The following is a 19,446-nucleotide window of genomic DNA, read 5'->3' as shown; positions in this document are numbered from 1 at the left end:
ACTCAAAACTTCAAATTCTTGCCTGGCACGGTGTCTCACACCTGTAATCCCAGCACTTTGGGAGCCTGAGTTGGGTGGATCACTTGAGCTTGGGAGTTCGAGACCAGCCTGGGCAACCCCATCTCTACAAAAAATACAAAAAATTAGCCAGCATGGTGGTGCATGCTTGTGATCCCAGCTACTTGGGAGGCTGAGGTGGGAGGATCACCTGAGCCTCGGGAGGTAGAGGCTGCAGTGAGCCGTGATTGCACCACTGCACTCCAGCCTGGATGACAGAGTGAGACACTGTCTGAAAAAACACAACAAAGAAAATGCTATGAGACAGGTTATGGAATATCCATGAGCAACACTGGCTAAATGGGAGCTGCAGAGCGCCTGGCCTGCCTGGAGGGGGCAGCCTTACCCACCTGATTGGCACTTTGTATTTAGGCTTAGCGTTGTCACATATTCTAACTGTAGGAAGATTTAGAAATCTGATTGTGAAGTATAATCTCTTCTAAATGTTGACAACTAATTCAAATTAAGAACAACAACAAAAGCCCCCAAACTGTATGAGCCAAGCAAAACTTATTTGGGAATTACTAGTTTGTGACATCTGGCTGAGGCCTGGCAGCCCCTGAGAATAATCCTGTCCTGGGTTTAAAGCTAACGTTCCCGTTTCTTCTTCCCTCTCTTAGTGACAGCATCCACTACCAGATGGTGTATTCTTACGGCTCTGGGGTGGTGTGGGCCCTCGGAGTTGTTCCTTTCAGCCATGTGAACATTGTCAAGTTTAATGTAGAAGATGGAGAGATTGTTCAGCAGGTACGGGAGGGTGACAGGAGCCTGTGAACAAGGTGGGGTTGGGGGGGACTCAATAGATTTCTTTGTACTGGGAAACAGGGAACGTGGCTGGGCAGATGCAAAAGCTACTTATGCTCCCTCATTGTGGTCACTTGCCAGCTGCCTTCCCATTAGGCCTCTATTTAAAGTACTCATATTTGCATGTGTTATCTTCTGGGGTGGCTAAAAAATTACACAGATCTAGTCCCTGCCTGTAAGTATCTTAACAGTGCTGTGAAATCACAGTAGGACACCACATATGACAAATATGGTAGAGAAGTGCAGATCTGAAGTGTCAGGTATTTAAAATTATTGGGTTTATTTTTCCAGTGACCAGAAAATTCTGATATTTTTTCCACCTTTGGAGGCTCTCAGGAGGTTGGAGGGTGGGGTTTCAGGGGACAGGAAGAATTCCTATGGAAGAACCTTTGAACTTAGGACCCCCAGTGGGATGCTGGCAGCAATACTGCTGTTGGGCTGAGAGGGAAATGTAAAAATCTTTCACGAGCTTCCTGTTAATGATGACTTTTCTGTAGGTCAGGGTTTCAACTCCATGGCTGCAGCACCTGTCCGGAGCCTGTGGTGTGGTGGATGAGGCTGTCCTGGTGTGTCCTGACCCGAGCTCACGTTCCCTCCAAACTTTGGCTCTGGAGACGGAATGGGAGCTGAGACAGATCCCGCTGCAGGTGAGAGGCTGCCACTGCTGCTTCTGGCCTGAGGCACTTCCTGCGGGGAGTAGAAAGTTTGGCATGATTCCCCCAGAGGGTCTTTCTCCCAGACTCTTCCTGAGCAGTGGAAGCCATTCAGGCCTCTGGCTGAACTGGCATAAGGGGAAATCGGCCACTTTCCCCTTTGGGGAATTTGAACTGGAGCATTTGGAGCCACCTGCCGTGGCCCAGTTACTTCCCCTGGTAAAGTAGGGCAGAGGATATGAGCCTTGGATGGGTCAGGGACTCGTCAGCTGTCATTTGTAATCCTCCTCCTCCTTGCCTTCCAGTCTCTCGACTTAGAATTTGGAAGTGGATTCCAACCCCGGGTCCTGCCCACCCAGCCCAACCCAGTGGATGCTTCCCGGGCCCAGTTCTTCCTGCACTTGTCCCCAAGCCACTATGCTCTGCTGCAGTACCATTACGGCACCCTGAGTTTGCTTAAAAACTTCCCACAGGTAACTGCAGGCAACACAGTTTGCTAGGATTCAGGACATCTCTCCAAGACATGGATGTTACAAGGCAGTGCTTTTGAATCTGGAAACATTTGCTCTTAGGCCCAAGACTGATGACACCTTCCCTTAAATGGTTTGAGAGGGGGTAGGTAGCCTTGCAGTAGAAATGGTATATTTCCTCCTGAGTATTACAAAGGATCTTGAGAGCAAAACCAGTGCCTTCCTTAGTCCAAAGGAAATATGGGGACATAAATGAGAGCTTCCCCGTAGATAGTAAGAGCAAGCAGCATGGGACTTAAGATTGACGTGTGCCTGCGTTGGAGGTAGGGGAGAGTTCTGTTTTCAGCTGTAGATGCAACTGGGGCCTCGCTCTGCTCTTAAATGCCTGACCATTCTGCTCCAAAGTGGGGAGCACTTTCAACTCTTAAGGCCAAGGGCCTTCCCTGGAGAGGTGACCGTCTGTAAGGCAGCTGGCTAGTACTGGTCCCACTTAGGAGCTGATGCCTTGCTTTTCCCCCAGACTGCCCTAGTGAGCTTTGCCACCACTGGGGAGAAGACGGTGGCTGCAGTCATGGCCTGTCGGAATGAAGTGGTGAGTATTGAGAACAACAGTCAGCACTTGGGGTTTTCCTTCCTGGTCTGTGCCAGGAACCCTGAAAATCAGAAGTCTGGGCACATTGGCCTGGTCAGTTTGAACCCGGGGGGCAGGAGGCTGTTGAGAAGTGAGGTCTTGCCTCACCTATAGAGCTTTCTGTACACCCCATTTCTCCCCAGGAACGAGACCCTAATGTGATGACCTTACTTTCATATGGGGCTATTAAGGGTCGAATAGGCTTTGTGGGCAGGGGTGAGAAATGGGCTTTGCCTTCTCCCAAGTGCTAAGAAGACAAAAACAAAAGCTTCATTTCAGTGACTGGGAAGTGACACTTTGGCTGAATTTTCTCCTGTCCTTCTCTTTCTCATAGCAGAAACCTAGCAATTCTGAAGATGGGTCAATGGGGAGCTTTCCGGAGAAGTCTAGTTCAAAGGTAGGGTGTGGCATTGGGCAGTATGCCAGACCGAGAGACGCAGGAGGCCACCAAAGAGAGTTGGGGGCACAGCTTTGGTTAGGAGCAGGTCTTAGAGTTCCCAGCTTCAAATGGGGTTTCCTAAGTACTGTAAATTAAATGATGTTTCTCTTAATCTCATTTTACCGGGTTATTAGGAGGTAGAATGCCTAGAGTCTGTTCCTAGCCACTTTCTCCTCTGGGCCTCAGCATCCCCATTTTTTTGGGGATCCCGGCTGGCACAGTTGAGTAGTAATCTGTGCAGTTACCCTGAAGCGGAGGCGTCAGCCCCTGGCTGGAGGCATAGGTTCCTGCTGTGGCTTCCATCTAAGCGTTTCCCTGCCTCCTGTCTTGCTCAGTCTTACTTTGCTCAGCCCTATCTCTCTTTCAGAAGTCTGCTACTCTGTACTGGCTTCCAAGACAAGTATGGTAGTTGTAATTTCATTTATTTACTCAGGCACCTTATTTCTGCCTTAGGATTTGGCTTGCTTTTCTCTTTTATTTTCCTTTGCATATACTTCCCCTTCTGGCCTGGCTCCTTCTTTAGGGTATTTGCCCCCAATCCTTGGACTTCCTTTGGTGGGCTTTGCTTTTGGGGGATGCCTCTAGTTGACCTGTGCTGTCTGTACCCCTAGGACTCTCTGGCTTGCTTCAATCAGACCTACACCATTAACCTGTATCTCGTGGAGACAGGTCGGCGGCTGCTGGATACCACAATTACATTTAGCCTGGAACAGAGCGGCACTCGGCCTGAGCGGGTGAGGCAGAGCCTTTCTCTGCAGACTGTCCTGTGGGCTTCTCAGCACGTGCCTTCCTTTCCTCAGGGCCAGGTCTTAGCCATGGGGCTTGGATTAGGCTCTCTGAACATGTGTTCTAATGCTCTCTGAGCCACTGACTTGTTGGAAATCACAGTAAAGGCAGGTATTATTTATGCCAGCTCGTCATTGTGTACCAGGCACTGTTCTAAGCTTTTAACTTACACATTAATGAATTTAATCCTCTGAACACTCCCGTGAAGCGATTGTTCCTGACCTGGTTTTAAAATGATTCTGTGGCCTGCTGGGATCGAGTACCACGGCCAGAGTCACGGAGCCAGGAAGAGGTGTTGCTGGGGTTCAGATTCAAGTCTAACCTCCCACAGCCTGGACTCATCACTACCCAGTATTGCCTCTGTGTACATTTGGTTATTTTCCTCAGCTGCTTGGGCTGTGGCTTCTTTGTTTCTAAAGCAGAAAGTCTAATCCCGGCCTCCTGCTCACTTTGTGGGGTGTGATTAGAACATGGATGAATGGTGTAGTACCCGTGCAGTACTCATGTTCCTCCATAGAAAGATCTGGGAGACCCCAGCATCATTGTGTTGGCGCCTAAGAATATGTATCACTTACTGGCATCCAGATAATAGCTACATTGTTTAGATATCAAATAATGCCATGGCTTGGGCCTCTGTTAAGTCCTAATGCTTTGACTCCTGGGGTCTGGGGCTCTCAGAGGCATTTGGATCCTCACCGACTACACTGGTCTTGACTGTATGGCTTATAGCTGTATATCCAGGTGTTCTTGAAGAAGGATGACTCAGTGGGCTACCGGGCTTTGGTGCAGACGGAGGATCATCTGCTACTTTTCCTGCAGCAGTTGGGTAAGTAGACCTCATTCAACCCATTTTTTTATTTCCCCAGGCCTTCCGATGTGTTCCAGTCAGACTGTTTTTTGGGAGGCTGCAGGTTTCTGGAAGAGATTCAAGTGGAGTGTGCCCCAAGCGTTTTGTTCACAGCCAAATGTCACCTGCTGTTTTTTTCAAATTTTTTAAATTTTTAAAATTTGAGATAGAGTCTTGTTCTCTTGCCCAGGCTGGAGTGCAGTGGCATGATCTTGGCCCACTGCAATCTCCACCTTTCGGATTCAAGCAGTTCTCCTGCCTCAGCCTCCCGAGTAGCTGGGATTACAGGCATGCGCCACCACAACCAGCTAATTTTTGTATTTTCAGTAGAGACAGGCTTTTGCCATGTTGGCCAGGCTGGTCTCGAACTCCTGACCTCAAGTGATCCGCCTGCCTCAGCCTCCCAAAGTGCTGGGATTACAGGTGTGAGCCACCGTGCCTGGCCTGTCACCTGCTTTTTTTTTTTGAGACGGAGTTTTGCTCTTGTGGCTCAGGCTCGAGTACAGTGGTGTGATCTCAGCTCACTGCAACCTCTGGCTTCCAGGTTTAAGTGATTCTCCTGCCTGAGCCTCCCAAGTAGCTGGGATTACAGGCATGCACCACCACGCCCGGCTAATTTTGTATTTTTAGTAGAGATGGGGTTGCACCATGTTTGTCAGGCTGGTCTCAAACTCCTGACCTCAGGTGATCCACCTGCCTCCGCCTCCCGAAGTGCTGGGATTATAGGCATGAGCCACCGTGCCTGGCTCTTTTTTTCTTTTTTGAGACAGTTTTGCTCTTGTTGCCCAGACTGGAGTGGAATGGTGTAATCTCAGCTCTGTGCAACTTCTGCATCCTGGTTCAAGTGATTCTTCTGCCTCAGTCTCCCGAGTAACTGGGATTACAGGCGTGTGCCACCACACCTGGCTAATTTTGTATTTTTAGTAAGAGACAGGGTTTCACCACGTTGGTCCAGGCTGATCTCGAGCTCCTAACCTCAGGTGATCTGCCTGCTTTGGCCTCCCAAAGTGCTGGGATTACAGGTGTGAGCCGCCACACCCGGCCTTTGTCACCTGCTTTTGAAGAATAACTTGGCCTTCTTGGTGGGATACGTAACTTTCCTCCCTTGACCTATTGATTCCAGCCCCTTGCTCTGCCATTTCTCCTTTTATGCAAGAGCTTGTAGTAATCCCTGAGTCAGCAAGAAGAGTCTCTTTAGAACATCTGGGAGGCAGCCTTAGTTTTTTTTTTTTTTTGAGACAGGGTCTCACTGTTGCCCAGTCTGGAGTGCGGTGGTGCAATCATGGCCTCACTGCAGCCTCAATCTCCCGAGATCAAGTGATCTTCCCACCTCAGCCTCCCAAGTAGCTGTGACTACAAGCGCTTGCCACCATGCCTGGCTAATTTTTTGATATTTCTATTTATTGATTGATTGATTGATTGATTGATTGAGATGGAGTCTCGCTCTGTTGCCCAGGCTGGAGTGCAGTGGCGTGATCTCGGCTCACTGCAAGCTCCACTTCCTGGGTTCACACCATTCTCCTGCCTCAGCCTCCCGAGTAGGTGGGACTACAGGTGCCCACCACCACGCCCAGCTAACTTTTTATATTTTTAGTAGAGATAGGGTTTCACCATGTTAGCCAGGATGGTCTCGATCTCCTGACCTTGTGATTTGCCTCCCTCGGCCTCCCAAAAGTGCTGGGATTATAGGCGTGAGCCACCTCGTCTGCCCCTGATATTTATTTTTTGTTGAGATAAGGTTTTGCCCTGTTGTCCAGGCTGATCTCAAATTCCTGGGCTCAAGAGATTCGCCCACCTTGGCCTCCCAGAGTGCTGGGATTATAGGCATGAGCCACTGTGCCCAGCTCCAGGCTTAGCTCTGTAAAAATGTTTCCTGTAGCAGGGAAGGTGGTGCTGTGGAGCCGTGAGGAGTCCCTGGCAGAAGTGGTGTGCCTAGAGATGGTGGACCTCCCCCTGACTGGGGCACAGGCCGAGCTGGAAGGAGAATTTGGCAAAAAGGCAGGTATGAACCTAAGAGGTTGGAGCTGCAGAGTTGCTGGAGGGGTCAGTCTGGAAATGACCACAAGAGACACCGTGTCATGCATCTCCGGCTTCCTGGGCTTGGCAGATTGCTAGTCTTTTCTGAACGAGCTCTGTGATGAGGTTCTAGTGCATTTGTGGCCATACGGTTTATGAAACCGTTCATTTCTGTGAAAGAATGAACTGTGAATCCTTCTGGGGAAAGCTAGGGAAAAATCCCTCTAGAGAAAGCTGAGGGAAAAAAGTCTTTTTTTTCCCTTTTTTCTTTTCTTGAGACAGAGTCTTGCTCTGTCACCCAGGCTGGAGTGCAGTGGCACAGTCTTGGCTCACTGCCATCTCCGTCTCCCGGGTTTAAGCAGTTCTCCTGCCACAGCCTCCTAAGTAGCTGGGTTTACAGGCGTGCGCCACCATGCCCGGTTAATTTTTGTATTTTTAGTAGAGACAGGGTTTCACCATGTTGGTCAGGCTGGTCTTGAACTCCTGACCTCATGATCTGCCCGTGTTGGCCTCCCAAAGTGTTGGGATTACAGGCGTGAGCCACTGCGCCTGGTGGGGAATAAAGTCTTAACTTGGTATAGTAATAGCTACCATTGCCTGTGTACTAAAAATTTACCAGGCACTGTATACTCATTGTCCCTAAAGCAGCAGCCACATCTGTCTGGAGACATGATTGGGTTGATCTGGGTATTGCGGAAATAGCCCAGTGCCCTCTAAAGCTGGCCATGGTCCCAACTGCCAGGATGAACTTGATTCACTCTGCTCTGATTCAGTCCTGCCCCCCGCCCTCTCTCTTCTGTCCATTCATCCAGCTCTCCAACGGATAGCTATTGAGGGCCTGCTGTGGACCAGGCACTCTGCTAGGCAATGCACATTTTCTTAAGCTGAGGATTAATTTGACTTTACTGTTTATTTCTGCTGCCTGGATCCAGCGATTCAAGGTAAAACCTGCTTCTTGCTGCCTTGTTGCTCATTGCCTGCTCACATGGCTAGCTTTTGGTTAATTGTTTTTCTTCCTAGCTTGGACCAATGAGGTACATCCTTGGTGGCGGGGTGTGTGTGTGTGTGTGTGTGTGTGTGTGTGTGTTGACTGCCATGCTTGTGACTTGTCCTGTTGCTTCTCACTTCTCTTCCTTGAGCAGAGGTGGGTGGAAAATAAGATAAGCAGAGGTTCTGCTCCTTTTTTAGTAAGTGCTTACCATGTACCAGGCACCACACTAAATCCTTGATGTACATCGTATGATGTAATTTTCCAGCAATCCAGTGGGTTACATGCCACTTTACAGATGAGGAACTGGAGGCAAAAAGGTGAAGTACCTTTCTCAAGGTTGCCCTATAGTGAGTGGTGAAGCTGGGATCTTAATTTGGGCCTGGCAGATTCCAGAGACCATGCTCTTTACCTTGCTTCCTTGCATCTGTGTCCAAATCTGTGGTCTCCAATGAGGAGATCTGGAGGGCAGTGGCTTCACTGATGGAATCAGGGAAAGAGTGAATGATGGTCCTGGGAACTCGTTGCAAATATGTCTGTTGGGTGCAGGTTAAACAGTTGAAAAAGTAGGAATGAAGCAGTGGGAGATGGAAGTACCTGCTCATGATACACATTCATTGACCTGCACCCTCCACCCCCACACTCATACCTCTTCTGGCTTTGTCATGGCACCCAGAAACCTTCCTCTGGCATCTTGGATGTGGGGCTGTGGTGGAGACATTCACAGCATGGCTGCCTCCTGCATGCCTGATCCCTGACTTCCTAGTCTGTTCCAAGATTCCAGCTGGGTTTAGTTGTAAGAGCCAGTTAAGTAGTTTTTGGAAGCTCCTGCATGAGCCTTACCTGAGTGTGAGACTATTGGCATCAGATATAGGACTGCCCTTTGGGCTTGTGGCCTAGAGTGTGGACTTTACCACTCCATAGGAGAGGCAGAGATCCCTCATTAGGAAAGCATGTACCTCCTTCTGGACCCCTAGTCTGATGTAGAGTGTGTTACTTTTCCTTTACACCAGATGGCTTGCTGGGGATGTTCCTGAAACGCCTCTCGTCTCAGCTTATCCTGCTGCAAGCATGGACTTCCCACCTCTGGAAAATGTTTTACGATGCTCGGAAGCCCCGAAGTCAGATTAAGAATGAGATCAACATTGACACCCTGGCCAGAGATGAATTCAACCTCCAGAAGATGATGGTGATGGTAACAGCCTCAGGCAAGGTGCGTGTGGTTTAGACTCCAGTTACTGAACCTTTTCAAGTTCTGAGGGTGAGGAACAAAAAGCCTTTGGTGGGGGATGACACTGGTTCTAGTTTTCAAGGACAGACTCAGTTCTTTGGTTTCTCTTTCTAGTAGTGAGCCAAGTATTTGTTTATCTTGCAGCTTTTTGGCATTGAGAGCAGCTCTGGCACCATCCTGTGGAAACAGTATCTACCCAATGTCAAGCCAGACTCCTCCTTTAAACTGATGGTTCAGAGAACTACTGCTCATTTCCCCCACCCCCCCCAGTGTACCCTGCTGGTGAAGGACAAGGTGAGGCATCCAGCTCTAACTTGAGCCAGACTCAGAGTGGCTTTTTTTTGCTATTTTGTAACTTAAATTGCTCCTAGGCCCTTGGAATTATGTGAGTTAATGAGGCACATTCAGGAGTTAGAACTCTTGTTTCTTCTAGTTTCATGCCTGGGTGGAGGAACCAGCCAGCACTGATGTGGAATTGTTTAGAAAGTGGGTGTGACTTCACCAGCTACATAGGGAGCCAGCTCTCCTCTTTTCTAAACATTGGCTGTTAGTAGCTGAGTGGCTATTTTCTCTTCTCTCTTTGAGGAAGAGCAGGATATTTTTGTGTCTTCCCAGAATTAGAATGGATTTTTGTGTATTCATTCTAGCACAGAAGGTGGGCTTGGTAGACACTTTCTTGGAATGGCTGCCTGGTGCGATTTTGGCTCACTGCAGCCTCCACTTCCCAGTTTCAAGCGATTCTTGTGCCTCAGCCTCCCAGGTAGCTGGGATTACAGGCGCATGCCATCATGCCTGGCTGATTTTTGTATGTTTAGTAGAGACGGGGTCTCACCATGTTGAGATGGTCTCACCATTCTCTACAAAAAATAAAAACAGAATTAGCCACATGTGGTGGTTTGTGCCTGTAGTCCCAGCTACTTGGGAGGCTGAGGTGGGAGGATCGCTTGAACCTAGGAGGTAGAGGTTGCAGTGAGCCTTGATCATGCCACTGCACTTCCAGCATGGGTGACAGAGTGAGACCCTGTCTCAAACAAAAAAGAACTGGCAGAGACAGTTTGACTTTTTCCTTTGTGACGTTAGCCTAGGGGACTATTCACCTACAGCCAAGAACTTATTTTCCACAAAGAGGGCAAAGACTAGGGAACCCCCACAGTTGCTGAGCTGGAGTCCCAGCTCTTCAGGTCTATCCCTAGGATTTGCAGTCTTTTCTTGTTGGTGGAGCCTGACAGTTTGCTCATTTTAGGAGTCGGGAATGAGTTCTTTGTATGTCTTCAATCCCATTTTTGGGAAGTGGAGTCAGGTGGCTCCCCCAGTGCTGAAGCGCCCCATCTTGCAGTCCTTGCTTCTCCCAGTCATGGATCAAGACTACGCCAAGGTGTTGCTGTTGATAGATGATGAATACAAGGTACTGTGTTCAGAGGGGATGGAGAACATGCTAGTGGAGTCGGGTTTGGGGCCAAGTGGTCAAACACAGCAGCCCAGAGATGGAGTGCTCTCTGCACCCAGCACGTGTTTGGGCTCTAAGGCCATCCTGAAGAGAAATGATGGCTGTATCTGCATTTGTGAAAACTCAGGTTCTTAACAGAACTGAATGTAAACCCTAAACTGAGTTCACTAGACTTGAATTCTTTTAAGATTTGCTGTTTTATTCTTAAGGCTCTCTTTGATGGGGAAGTTTCCTAACTCTTTTCTTGGGCTCTCTGGGTTTTTCAAGGTCACAGCTTTTCCAGCCACTCGGAATGTCTTGCGACAGCTACATGAGCTTGCACCTTCCATTTTCTTCTATTTGGTGGATGCGGAGCAGGGACGGCTATGTGGATATCGGCTTCGAAAGGTGGGAAGGCATGTCCTGGCATGACCCTTTGTGGATGAGATGCAGGTGTTTCCTGGCCATTTGGCTAAGAAGTGAATTATGCTACTCATTCTACTATAAACTTAGATTAGCGTAATCCTGATGTCTGATACAAAGTCAATCATTTATTCATGTTTGTTGGGCAGCTACTACATGGCAGGTATGGTTCTAGGTGCTGCGGACAGAGTGGTGCACAGTAGACCAAATCTCTGCCCTTATGGAGCTTTCATTCCACATTCTTTTTCTTTTTTTTTGAGACGGAGTTTCGCACTGTCGCCTGGGTTGGAGTGCAGTGGCGCGATCTCGGCTCACTGCAACCTCCACCTCCTGGGTTCAAGCGATTTTCCTGCCTCAGCCACCCAAGTAGGTGGGATTACAGGCATGTGCCACCACACCCGGCTAGTTTTTTCTATTTTTAGTAGAGACAGGGCTTCACTGTGTTGGCCAGGATGGTCTCAAACTCCTGACCTTGTGATCCACCTGCCTTGGCCTCCCAAAGTGCTGGGATTACAGGCGTGAGCCACTGCACCCGGCCACATTCTTTTTCTGTAGCAGACAGATGGGACTTTTTTTCCATTCTTGGGAAAGTAGAAGGTAGGAATGTGGGTTGAGTAATAAGTTGTACTTTTATATGAAGATGATGTTGACCAACTCATGATAGAATGTGTGCTTTGAATTTTATTTCTAGAAAGGGGGTCAGTTTGCTTTAATCCTCACGTACTTGAGACCAACTCTTGTAAACAGTGATACAAGCTGGCTCTGAAGTCCAGCTCTGAAGTTCACGAGGGGCTGGCATGGCCTTGTTAGCAGGACTGTTTGGAGAAGCACTCTGTGGTGTGCACTCACAAACAGCTCTCCCATCCTGTCCTGTAAGGCCTTTTGAGAGGCGTAGAATTTAAGAGCTTAGACCCAATTTGCTGGATTTGAAGCCTAGGTTTGTCACTTACTAACTTTGTGACCTTAGACTCTGGCCTTCTGTTTTCTTAGCTGTAAAATAAGGTGATAAATACCTGTCTCAAAAGGTTGTTGTGAGAATTCAACATATAAATCACATAAAACTGCCTGGCACATGGTAAATGCCATCTGAGTTGGAGACGCTGTTGTTTTGAAAATGCAGTGCCCTTTTGTGACATTTGTAACAGCTAACCTTAGCATAACCGGCACTGGAAATGGTCTGCCCAGAAGACACATCCTTTACCCTTGTGAATGAAAAAAAAAATCGTCCTTCTGAGTTAATAAAATGAGGACCTTGAAAGAGACAGTTTTGTAGATTCAGGGAGTGAACTGGAGTGTGGGTGTCATGAATCTGGAGTCTTGAGGACATCATCTGAGTGAACAATGACAAAGGAAGACAAAGGGGGCAGAGCTGTCTGTGGGAAGTGAGCCAGGTGTGCGCGCGAGTCCTGGACCACAAGGGAGTGTACTGCCTTTGCCCTCACTTGGTGACCTTCCTCTCTGGGGATGTTTTGGTGAGTTCTCATGTTTTCAAAGAAGGTTGTGGCAATGAAGTCTTATTATTAATAACTTTTATTATTTTAAAAATTTAGGTAATACATGAGTATATTCTCGTTGTAAAAGAGTCCATTGATACAGAGAGGTGAACAAGCAAAATGTGAACAGACCCTTGTAGCCCCATTTCCAGCGGTCTTCCCTTCCCCGGGTGGAAAGCCTGTCAGCAGTTTGCTGTGCCTCTTTCCACTGTCCTTGTGTATTTATGATTCCATATCAACAGCTGTGTGGACACACATGTGTGGCTCATACTTTTTTTTTTTTTTTTTTGAGACAGAGTCTCGCTCTGTCACCCAGACTACAGTGCAGGGGCGTGATCTCAGCTCACTGCAACCTCTGCCTCCTGGGTTCAAGCGATTCTCCTGCTTCAGCTTCCCAAGACTACAGGTGGGTGCCACCACGCCCGGCTAATTTTTGTATTTTCAGTAGAGATGGGGTTTCACCATGTTGGTCAGGCTGGTCTCAAACTCCTGACCTCAAGTGATCCTCCCACCTTGGCCTCCGAAAGTGCTGGGATTACAGGTGTGAGCCACTGCCCCCGGCCTGTTTTTTTTTTTTCTTACTCACATGGAATTGACCTATATTTATTCTTATGAAATTTGCTTTTTTCATTTAATGGGTTTTCTACCTCATTGTTTTGTCAAATTCAGTTTTTTATTACAGAAAAATATTGACAAAAGTGCAAAATCATGAGGTATGGCTCAGTGAACTCTCACCAAGGGAATACACTTGTGTGCCTGGTAATCACATCAGGAAACAGAACAGCACCAGCTCCTAGAAGGCCCTTTTGCCCTTTGCCAGTAACTACTTCCTGTCTCCACGCCCAAGTGCTCCGCATAATTCCATAGGATGGATGTGTAGTAATATATTTAACCATGAGTGTTTATTGGTTAGTTTCCTATGACCATAAAGAATCATACACGAAATGTTTTGAGGTCCCTGTTAGCTTAGACATTCACTGCTGGCCCTAGTATACGGGCATCTTGGAGTTTAGTAATAAATGGTAAATTTTCCTTGCATATTTTCTACTCAGATAAATAACGGGATACTACTGAGCATTCGCCTCCTTTTCTACTGGCTTTATTGTCTATCTTTTTTTTTTTTTGAGCCAGAGTTGCCCAGGCTGGAGTGCAATGGCCGTAGTCTTGGCTCACTGCAACCTCCGCCTGCTAGGTTCAAGCAATTCTCCTGCCTCAGCCTCCTGAGTAGCTGGGATTACAGGCATGCGCCACCATGCCTGGCTAATTTTTTATTTTTAGTGGAGATGGGGTTTCTCCACGTTGGTCAGGCTGGTCTCAAACTCCTGACCTCAGGTGATCCACCCGCCTCGGCCTCCCAAAGTGCTGGGATTACAGGTGTGACCCACTGTACCTGGTCTATTATCTATCTTAATCAAACCGAGAGTTCTGAAATTTCTTCATAAACTAGATCTCTATTGCCATTTTTCTAGTTTGTTTTATTTTTGAGTCTTGCTCTGTCACCCAGGCTGGAGTGCAGTGGCGTGATCTCAGCTCACTGCAGCCTCTGCCTCAGCCTCCTGAGTGGCCAGGATTATAGGTGCCCACCACCACATCCGGCTAATTTTTTGTAAGTTTAGCAGAGATGGGGTTTGGCTTTCTTGGCCAGGCTGGTCTTGAACTCCTGACCTCAAGTGATCTGCCCACCTTGGCCTCCTAAGTGTGGGGATTACAAGTATGAGCCACTGCTCCTGGCTCGTTTTTCTAGTTCTGATCTCTGTTCCTTCCTGCACAAAGGCCTCAAATAATGAACTGTAGGATGGGTCTAACTCTAGCTGTTTCAGTTCTTTGTGTCCCCGCCCTAGGATCTCACCACTGAGCTGAGTTGGGAGCTGACCATTCCCCCGGAAGTACAGCGGATCGTCAAGGTGAAGGGGAAACGCAGCAGTGAGCATGTTCATTCCCAGGGCCGTGTGATGGGGGACCGCAGTGTGCTCTACAAGGTACGTACAGCCAGCTGTCTGGTATACAGCAAGGGCTTTTGAATCAGGAAAACAAGGGCTTCAAGTCTGGCCGTAGGACTTGGTAGATATATGACTTTGAGTAAGTCATTTAATCCCTTTGAGCCTTAAGTTTTGTTTGTGAAGTGGGGATAATATACCCTCTTCCTAGGCTTGTTGTGATGATCACATGAGATATTCATGCTTAGCCCAGTGCCTAGCATATGGTAAGTAAGCAACAGATGTTAGCTCTTATTTTTTGGACCTTTTTGTTTTGTTTCCTGAGACAGAGTCTTGCTTGTTGCCCAGGCTGGAGTGCAGTGATGCAGCCATGGCTCATGGCAGCTCCGTCGTCCTCCTGGGCTTACACGATCCTTTCACCTCGGTCTCCCAAGTAGTTGGGACCATAGGCACAGGCCATGTTAATTTTTTAAAAAAGGCTGGGCTTGGTGGCTCATGCCAGTAATCCCAGCATTTTGAGAGGTCGAGGCAGGTGGATTACTTGAGTCCAAGAGTTTGAGACCAGCTTGGGCAACGTGGCTGAAACCTTGTCTTTACCCCCGCAAGAAAAGTAAAAAAAATACAATTAGCTGGGCATGGTGGTGCATGCCTGTAGTCTCAGCTACTCGGGAGTCTGAGGTAGGAGGATCACCTGAACCTGGGGAGGTCGAGGCTACAGTGAGCTGCAGTTGTGCCACTGCACTCCAGTCTGGATGACAGAGTGAGACCCTGTCTCCAAACAAACAAACAAAAAATTTTTTTTTTAACTTTTTATTTTCTGTAGAAGATAGAGATCAACCTAGGGAACATAGTGAAACCCTGTCTTCAAAAAAAAAAAAAAAAAGCTTTTAAAAAATTTCTTATTTTTGTATTGACAGGGTCTCACTATGTTGCCTAGGCTGGTCTCTATCTCCTGGCCTCAAGCAGTTCTCTTACCTCAGCCTCCCAAAGTGCTGGGATTAGAGACTTGAGCCACTGTGCCTAGCCCAGCTCTTATTACTAGTGGTAGTACTGACAGAGCATTCTGGGGTTAAACCATAGTCGAGCCATCAGAAACTCCATCTCTGTGATCCAACACTCTAGTTAGTGTTAAAGAGAGGGAGATTGAGGTGACTAGTGGGCTGCAAAACTGTTGTGGTAGAGAATGTAATCACAGTAGTAATGCACATTAATTACACCCTCTGGTACAGCAGAGACTGAGTAGAGACTGAGTTGGAGGGGGTGTCATAGAATAGAGTAGCGAGATCACGGAACTTGATGGTAAAGCTGGATCACTAAGCATGATCCAGTGCAACACAGTGTAAGCCTCTAGTTTGACTGTCAAGTTAAGACGTGGCTCTGCCATGGCCTAGCTGTTCATCTCTTAGGCTGTCTGAGCTTCCATTTTCCCCAGTATAATGGGGTGCAGTGGTGCGATCACAGTTTATTGAAGCTTTGACCTCCCGGGCTGAAGCAGTTCTCCCATCTCAGCCTCCTAAGCAGCTGGGACAACAGGTGCATGTCACCATGGCTTATTTTATTTTCTTTCTTTTCTTTTTTCTTTTTTTTTGAGATGGAGTCTCACTCTGTCGCCAGGCTGGAGTGCAGTAGCACGATCTCGGCTCACTGCAGCCTCCACGTCCCAGATTCAAGCGATTCTCCTGCCTCAGCCTCCCGAGTAGCCAGGACTACAAGCGCGTGCCACCATGCCCAGCTAAATTTTGTATTTTTAGAGATGGGGTTTCACCATGTTGGCCAGGATGTTCTTGATCTCTTGACCTCATGATCTGCCCGCCTCGGCCTCCTGAAGTGCTGGGATTACAGGCGTGAGCCACTGTGCCCGGGCAGTTATTTTATTTTCTTTAGAGATGAGGTCTTGCTGTGTTGTCCAGATTGGTCTTGAACTCCTGGGCTCAAGTAATCCTCCCATCCTGGCCTCCCAAAGTGTTGGGATTACAGGTGTGAGCCACCGCACCCGGCCAACAGCAAGTATTTTTTGAGTGCTAGTTGGATGCAGGCACTCATTTACACACTGGGATATAAAATGGGCAAAATAGACAAAACTTCCTGACCTTGTGAGGCTTTCATCATAGTTGGGTGAGGCTAATAATAAAGAAAATAAATAGGTAAATTAGATAGTGTATTAGAAAGTGACCAGTTCTATAGAGAAAAAGCCGGGAAGAGGGAAAGCGAGTACAGTGTAAATTGGGTGGCTAAGGAGGGGCTTAGTGAGAAAGTGGCATGGAGTGAGTGGACTTGAGTGAGGAAGTGAGTCGTGTGGATAGCTGGGGGGAGAGCCTTCCAGAGAGAAAAGTCAGAGCACTCCTGGTGTGTGTGAGAAACAGCAAGGAAGACTAGGTGACTAGAAGATGATGAGTGAGGAGGCATGTCAGGCCTGCTGAAGGCAGAGGGCAACAGGGCCAGATCACAGGCCACCACCGTGCCTTCACTTTGGAGCATGGTGAAGAGCCACTGGGAAGTTTTCAGCAGAGGAGTGACATCAGTGACTTGAGATTCCACAGGTTCATTTGACCTAGATGAGACTGTAGAGGGGTGAGGAGGAAAGCAGACCATTTAGGCTGTGGGATCATCCAGGTGCTGATGGTGGCTGGAGCTGTGCTGGTAGCACGGAGGTGGGAAGGAGGGATCAGGTTCTGGGTACTTTTGAAGGTAGAGCCAAGAGCGGGTATATGTGTGTTACAGAGAAAGGAGTCAAGGATGACTCGAGGCTTTAGGTCTGAGTCACTGATGTATGGAGTCGCCACTGGCTGGGGAGGAGACTAGGAGCAGATTTTAGGCAGGGGTTAGAACAGTTCAGTTTGGGCCATGTTAAGTTTCAGATGAGACATCTGAGAAAAGATACTGAGATAGTTTCTTAGTGAAGTCTGGAGTTCAAAGGAGTGTCTGGTTTGGATACATACATTGGGCATTGCCAACATCCATAAATGGTGTTCAAGCCATGAGATTGGCTTGAGATAGACCACCATGAGGGTGAGCATGATGGAAATGCTTAAGGCTTGAGAGCTTCCTGGTGTGTTCCACCATGAAGAAACTGGGGAGATGTGGAAGAACCTCCAAAAGAGTCTGAGAAGGAGAGGCCAGTAAGGTAGAAGGAGTGCTGGGCAGGGATGTTCTGGAATCCAGGTGAGAAAATGTCACAGGGAGGTAGTGATCACCTGCATCACGTGGTACTAGTGGGTCAGGTAAGATGAGGGCCAAGACTTAGCCACTGGATTTAGCGATGGGGAGGGTGGTGGTGACCCTGAGAAGAAAAATATCACTGCAGCATTTGTCCCTAGGTCAATGAGTGGGCAGACCTGGATTTTATCTAGGGTTACTATATGCTCTCTGAGACTTGAGAAGCTGCTTAACTACTTTGAGACTTTTCTGCAAAATGTGGACCATAATAGCTACTCTGCAAGATTGTTTACGGGATTAGATAAAATACAAGGTACCTGGCATGGCACCCAGTACCCAATGCACATAAAACAAGTGCAGTGATGAGAAACTCCAAACAGGAAGCTCTTTTCACCAGAAACCCTGATTCCTCTGCCAGGCTGGAGAGCTCCAGGTTGGTCTCACAGCACAGGAATGGAGTGTGTGATGAGTCATCGTGGTTGTAAGGGAGCTTCTCTCTCTCTCTCTAGAGCCTGAACCCCAACCTGCTGGCCGTGGTGACGGAGAGCACAGACACGCACCATGAGCGCACCTTTATTGGCATCTTCCTCATTGATGGCGTCACTGGGCGTATCATCCACTCCTCTGTGCAGAAGAAAGCCAAGGGCCCTGTCCATATCGTGCATTCAGAGAACTGGGTGGTGGTAAGCAGTCACTACCAGGGACACAAGGTAGCTCCAGAGGTCTCCCTGCTTCCTGAGTCCTTTCCAGAAACCCAGTTGCTGCTTTGGTTTTCTTAGGATCTCAAATTCCCTGGATGGCAGCAAAGCGTGCTGGTTAGGGCGCTAGGCTCAGGAATCAGACTGCTAGGTTTGATCCTACCTCTTCCATTTCCTGACTGTATAACCTCGAACTAGTTGTGTATACGCTCTGTGTTGCATCATTGGTAAAACAGGGATAATAAGTCACCTTCAGTCTAGCAAAGAACAATGCCTGGCACTTAGTAGTGATTCAAAGGTTAGTTACTATTATGGCTTCTAAGAATCTTGAGAATTTCCTTTGTTTTCTGGTGAACTTTGGATAGCCTAGATAAAAATACTTTGAAAGTTAGTAAACTTGGTAGTAAGGAAGAAAAGTGAGGTGCTAGTTGATGGTTTTCCTTCGTGGATCTGTAGCTAATTAGAAAGGTGCCTTCCAGTGCAATTTCCCTTTCCAGTTGAAGCAGCTGGGAAGCCCTGAGCTGCCTCCTCCTATCCCTGCAGTACCAGTACTGGAACACCAAGGCTCGGCGCAATGAGTTTACCGTACTGGAGCTCTATGAGGGCACCGAGCAATACAACGCCACTGCCTTCAGCTCCCTGGACCGCCCCCAGCTGCCCCAGGTCCTCCAGCAGTCCTATATCTTCCCATCCTCCATCAGTGCCATGGAGGCCACCATCACCGAGCGGGGCATCACCAGCCGACACCTGCTGAGTGAGTGCATGGGGAGCCTCTGGGATGGCTGGGTTCCCTTGGGCAACCACACTGAAGGACAGAGCAAGGGACACATTGCTGGCAGAGCCCTGTTGAACCACCTGTAAGGGAAAGGTGGTGAGGAGGGCTATATATCGGTGGAAGAAGTTTATTAGTTCATCTTTGCCACCTATGAAGGTGACCACTTCTCTCTCAGTCCTCATCTTTTTTTTTTTTTTTTTTTGAGACAGAGTCTCACTCTGTCACCTAGGCTGGAGTACAGTGGTGTGATCATGGCTCACTGCAGCCTCAACCTCCCGAGCTCACTTGGCTAATTAAAACAATTTTTTTTTTTGTAGAGATGGGGTTTTGCCATGTTGCCGAGGCTGGTCTAGAACTCCTGGGCTCTGATGATTCTCCTGCCTTGGCCTCCCGAAGTGTTGGGATTACAGGTGTGAGCCATTGTGCCTGGCCTTTAGTCCTCATTTCTGATATACCACCTCTCTATTTGGCATTTTCACCTAGCTCAAAAAGTCAGTTCCGGATAGCATTCTTAACATAGCTAGCCTGTGCTGACAGGTTACAGGAACTGGCAGGGTCTGTTGCCCAGGCTGGAGTGCAGTGGCACGATCTTGGCTCACTGCAACCTCCGCCTCCT

At 48.1% G+C, this 19,446-nt stretch overlaps 1 protein-coding gene and 1 long non-coding RNA gene across 8 annotated transcripts in view; one reads left to right on the top strand and one right to left on the bottom strand.

The window, feature by feature from the left end:
• The window catches only part of EMC1 (ER membrane protein complex subunit 1), a 28,341-nt gene that overhangs the window by 5,312 nt on the left and 3,583 nt on the right, over positions 1 to 19,446 (top strand). For 3 of the 6 annotated variants that reach the window (XM_025381484.1, XM_025381524.1, XM_025381496.1), the window contains 15 exons: positions 678 to 804; positions 1,359 to 1,508; positions 1,820 to 1,987; positions 2,505 to 2,576; positions 2,950 to 3,012; positions 3,666 to 3,788; positions 4,570 to 4,666; positions 6,567 to 6,689; positions 8,705 to 8,904; positions 9,067 to 9,216; positions 10,166 to 10,327; positions 10,637 to 10,756; positions 14,106 to 14,243; positions 17,867 to 18,040; positions 18,599 to 18,809. In XM_025381484.1, the coding sequence (XP_025237269.1) occupies positions 678 to 804; positions 1,359 to 1,508; positions 1,820 to 1,987; positions 2,505 to 2,576; positions 2,950 to 3,012; positions 3,666 to 3,788; positions 4,570 to 4,666; positions 6,567 to 6,689; positions 8,705 to 8,904; positions 9,067 to 9,216; positions 10,166 to 10,327; positions 10,637 to 10,756; positions 14,106 to 14,243; positions 17,867 to 18,040; positions 18,599 to 18,809 (2,078 nt within the window). Of the gene's footprint in view, positions 1 to 677; positions 805 to 1,358; positions 1,509 to 1,819; positions 1,988 to 2,504; positions 2,577 to 2,949; positions 3,013 to 3,665; positions 3,789 to 4,569; positions 4,667 to 6,566; positions 6,690 to 7,635; positions 7,645 to 8,704; positions 8,905 to 9,066; positions 9,217 to 10,165; positions 10,328 to 10,636; positions 10,757 to 14,105; positions 14,244 to 17,866; positions 18,041 to 18,598; positions 18,810 to 19,446 lie in introns of all 6 variants that reach the window. The other 3 variants (XM_025381488.1, XM_025381506.1, XM_025381515.1) reach the window with 3 other exon arrangements.
• The window catches only part of LOC112622269, a 29,959-nt gene continuing 11,631 nt past the window's right edge, over positions 1,119 to 19,446 (bottom strand). Inside the window, exon 2 of one of the 2 annotated variants that reach the window (XR_003118965.1) lies at positions 1,119 to 1,548. This is a non-coding gene — a long non-coding RNA (uncharacterized LOC112622269). Of the gene's footprint in view, positions 1,549 to 11,434; positions 11,762 to 19,446 lie in introns of those variants that run through there. The other variant, XR_003118966.1, reaches the window with a different exon arrangement.

This window comes from Theropithecus gelada, chromosome 1, assembly GCF_003255815.1.
Source record: "Theropithecus gelada isolate Dixy chromosome 1, Tgel_1.0, whole genome shotgun sequence".
Classification (NCBI taxonomy): domain Eukaryota; kingdom Metazoa; phylum Chordata; class Mammalia; order Primates; family Cercopithecidae; genus Theropithecus; species Theropithecus gelada.
The sequence above is the reverse complement of the archived record's forward strand: the minus strand, read 5'-3'. Positions and strand labels throughout refer to the sequence as shown.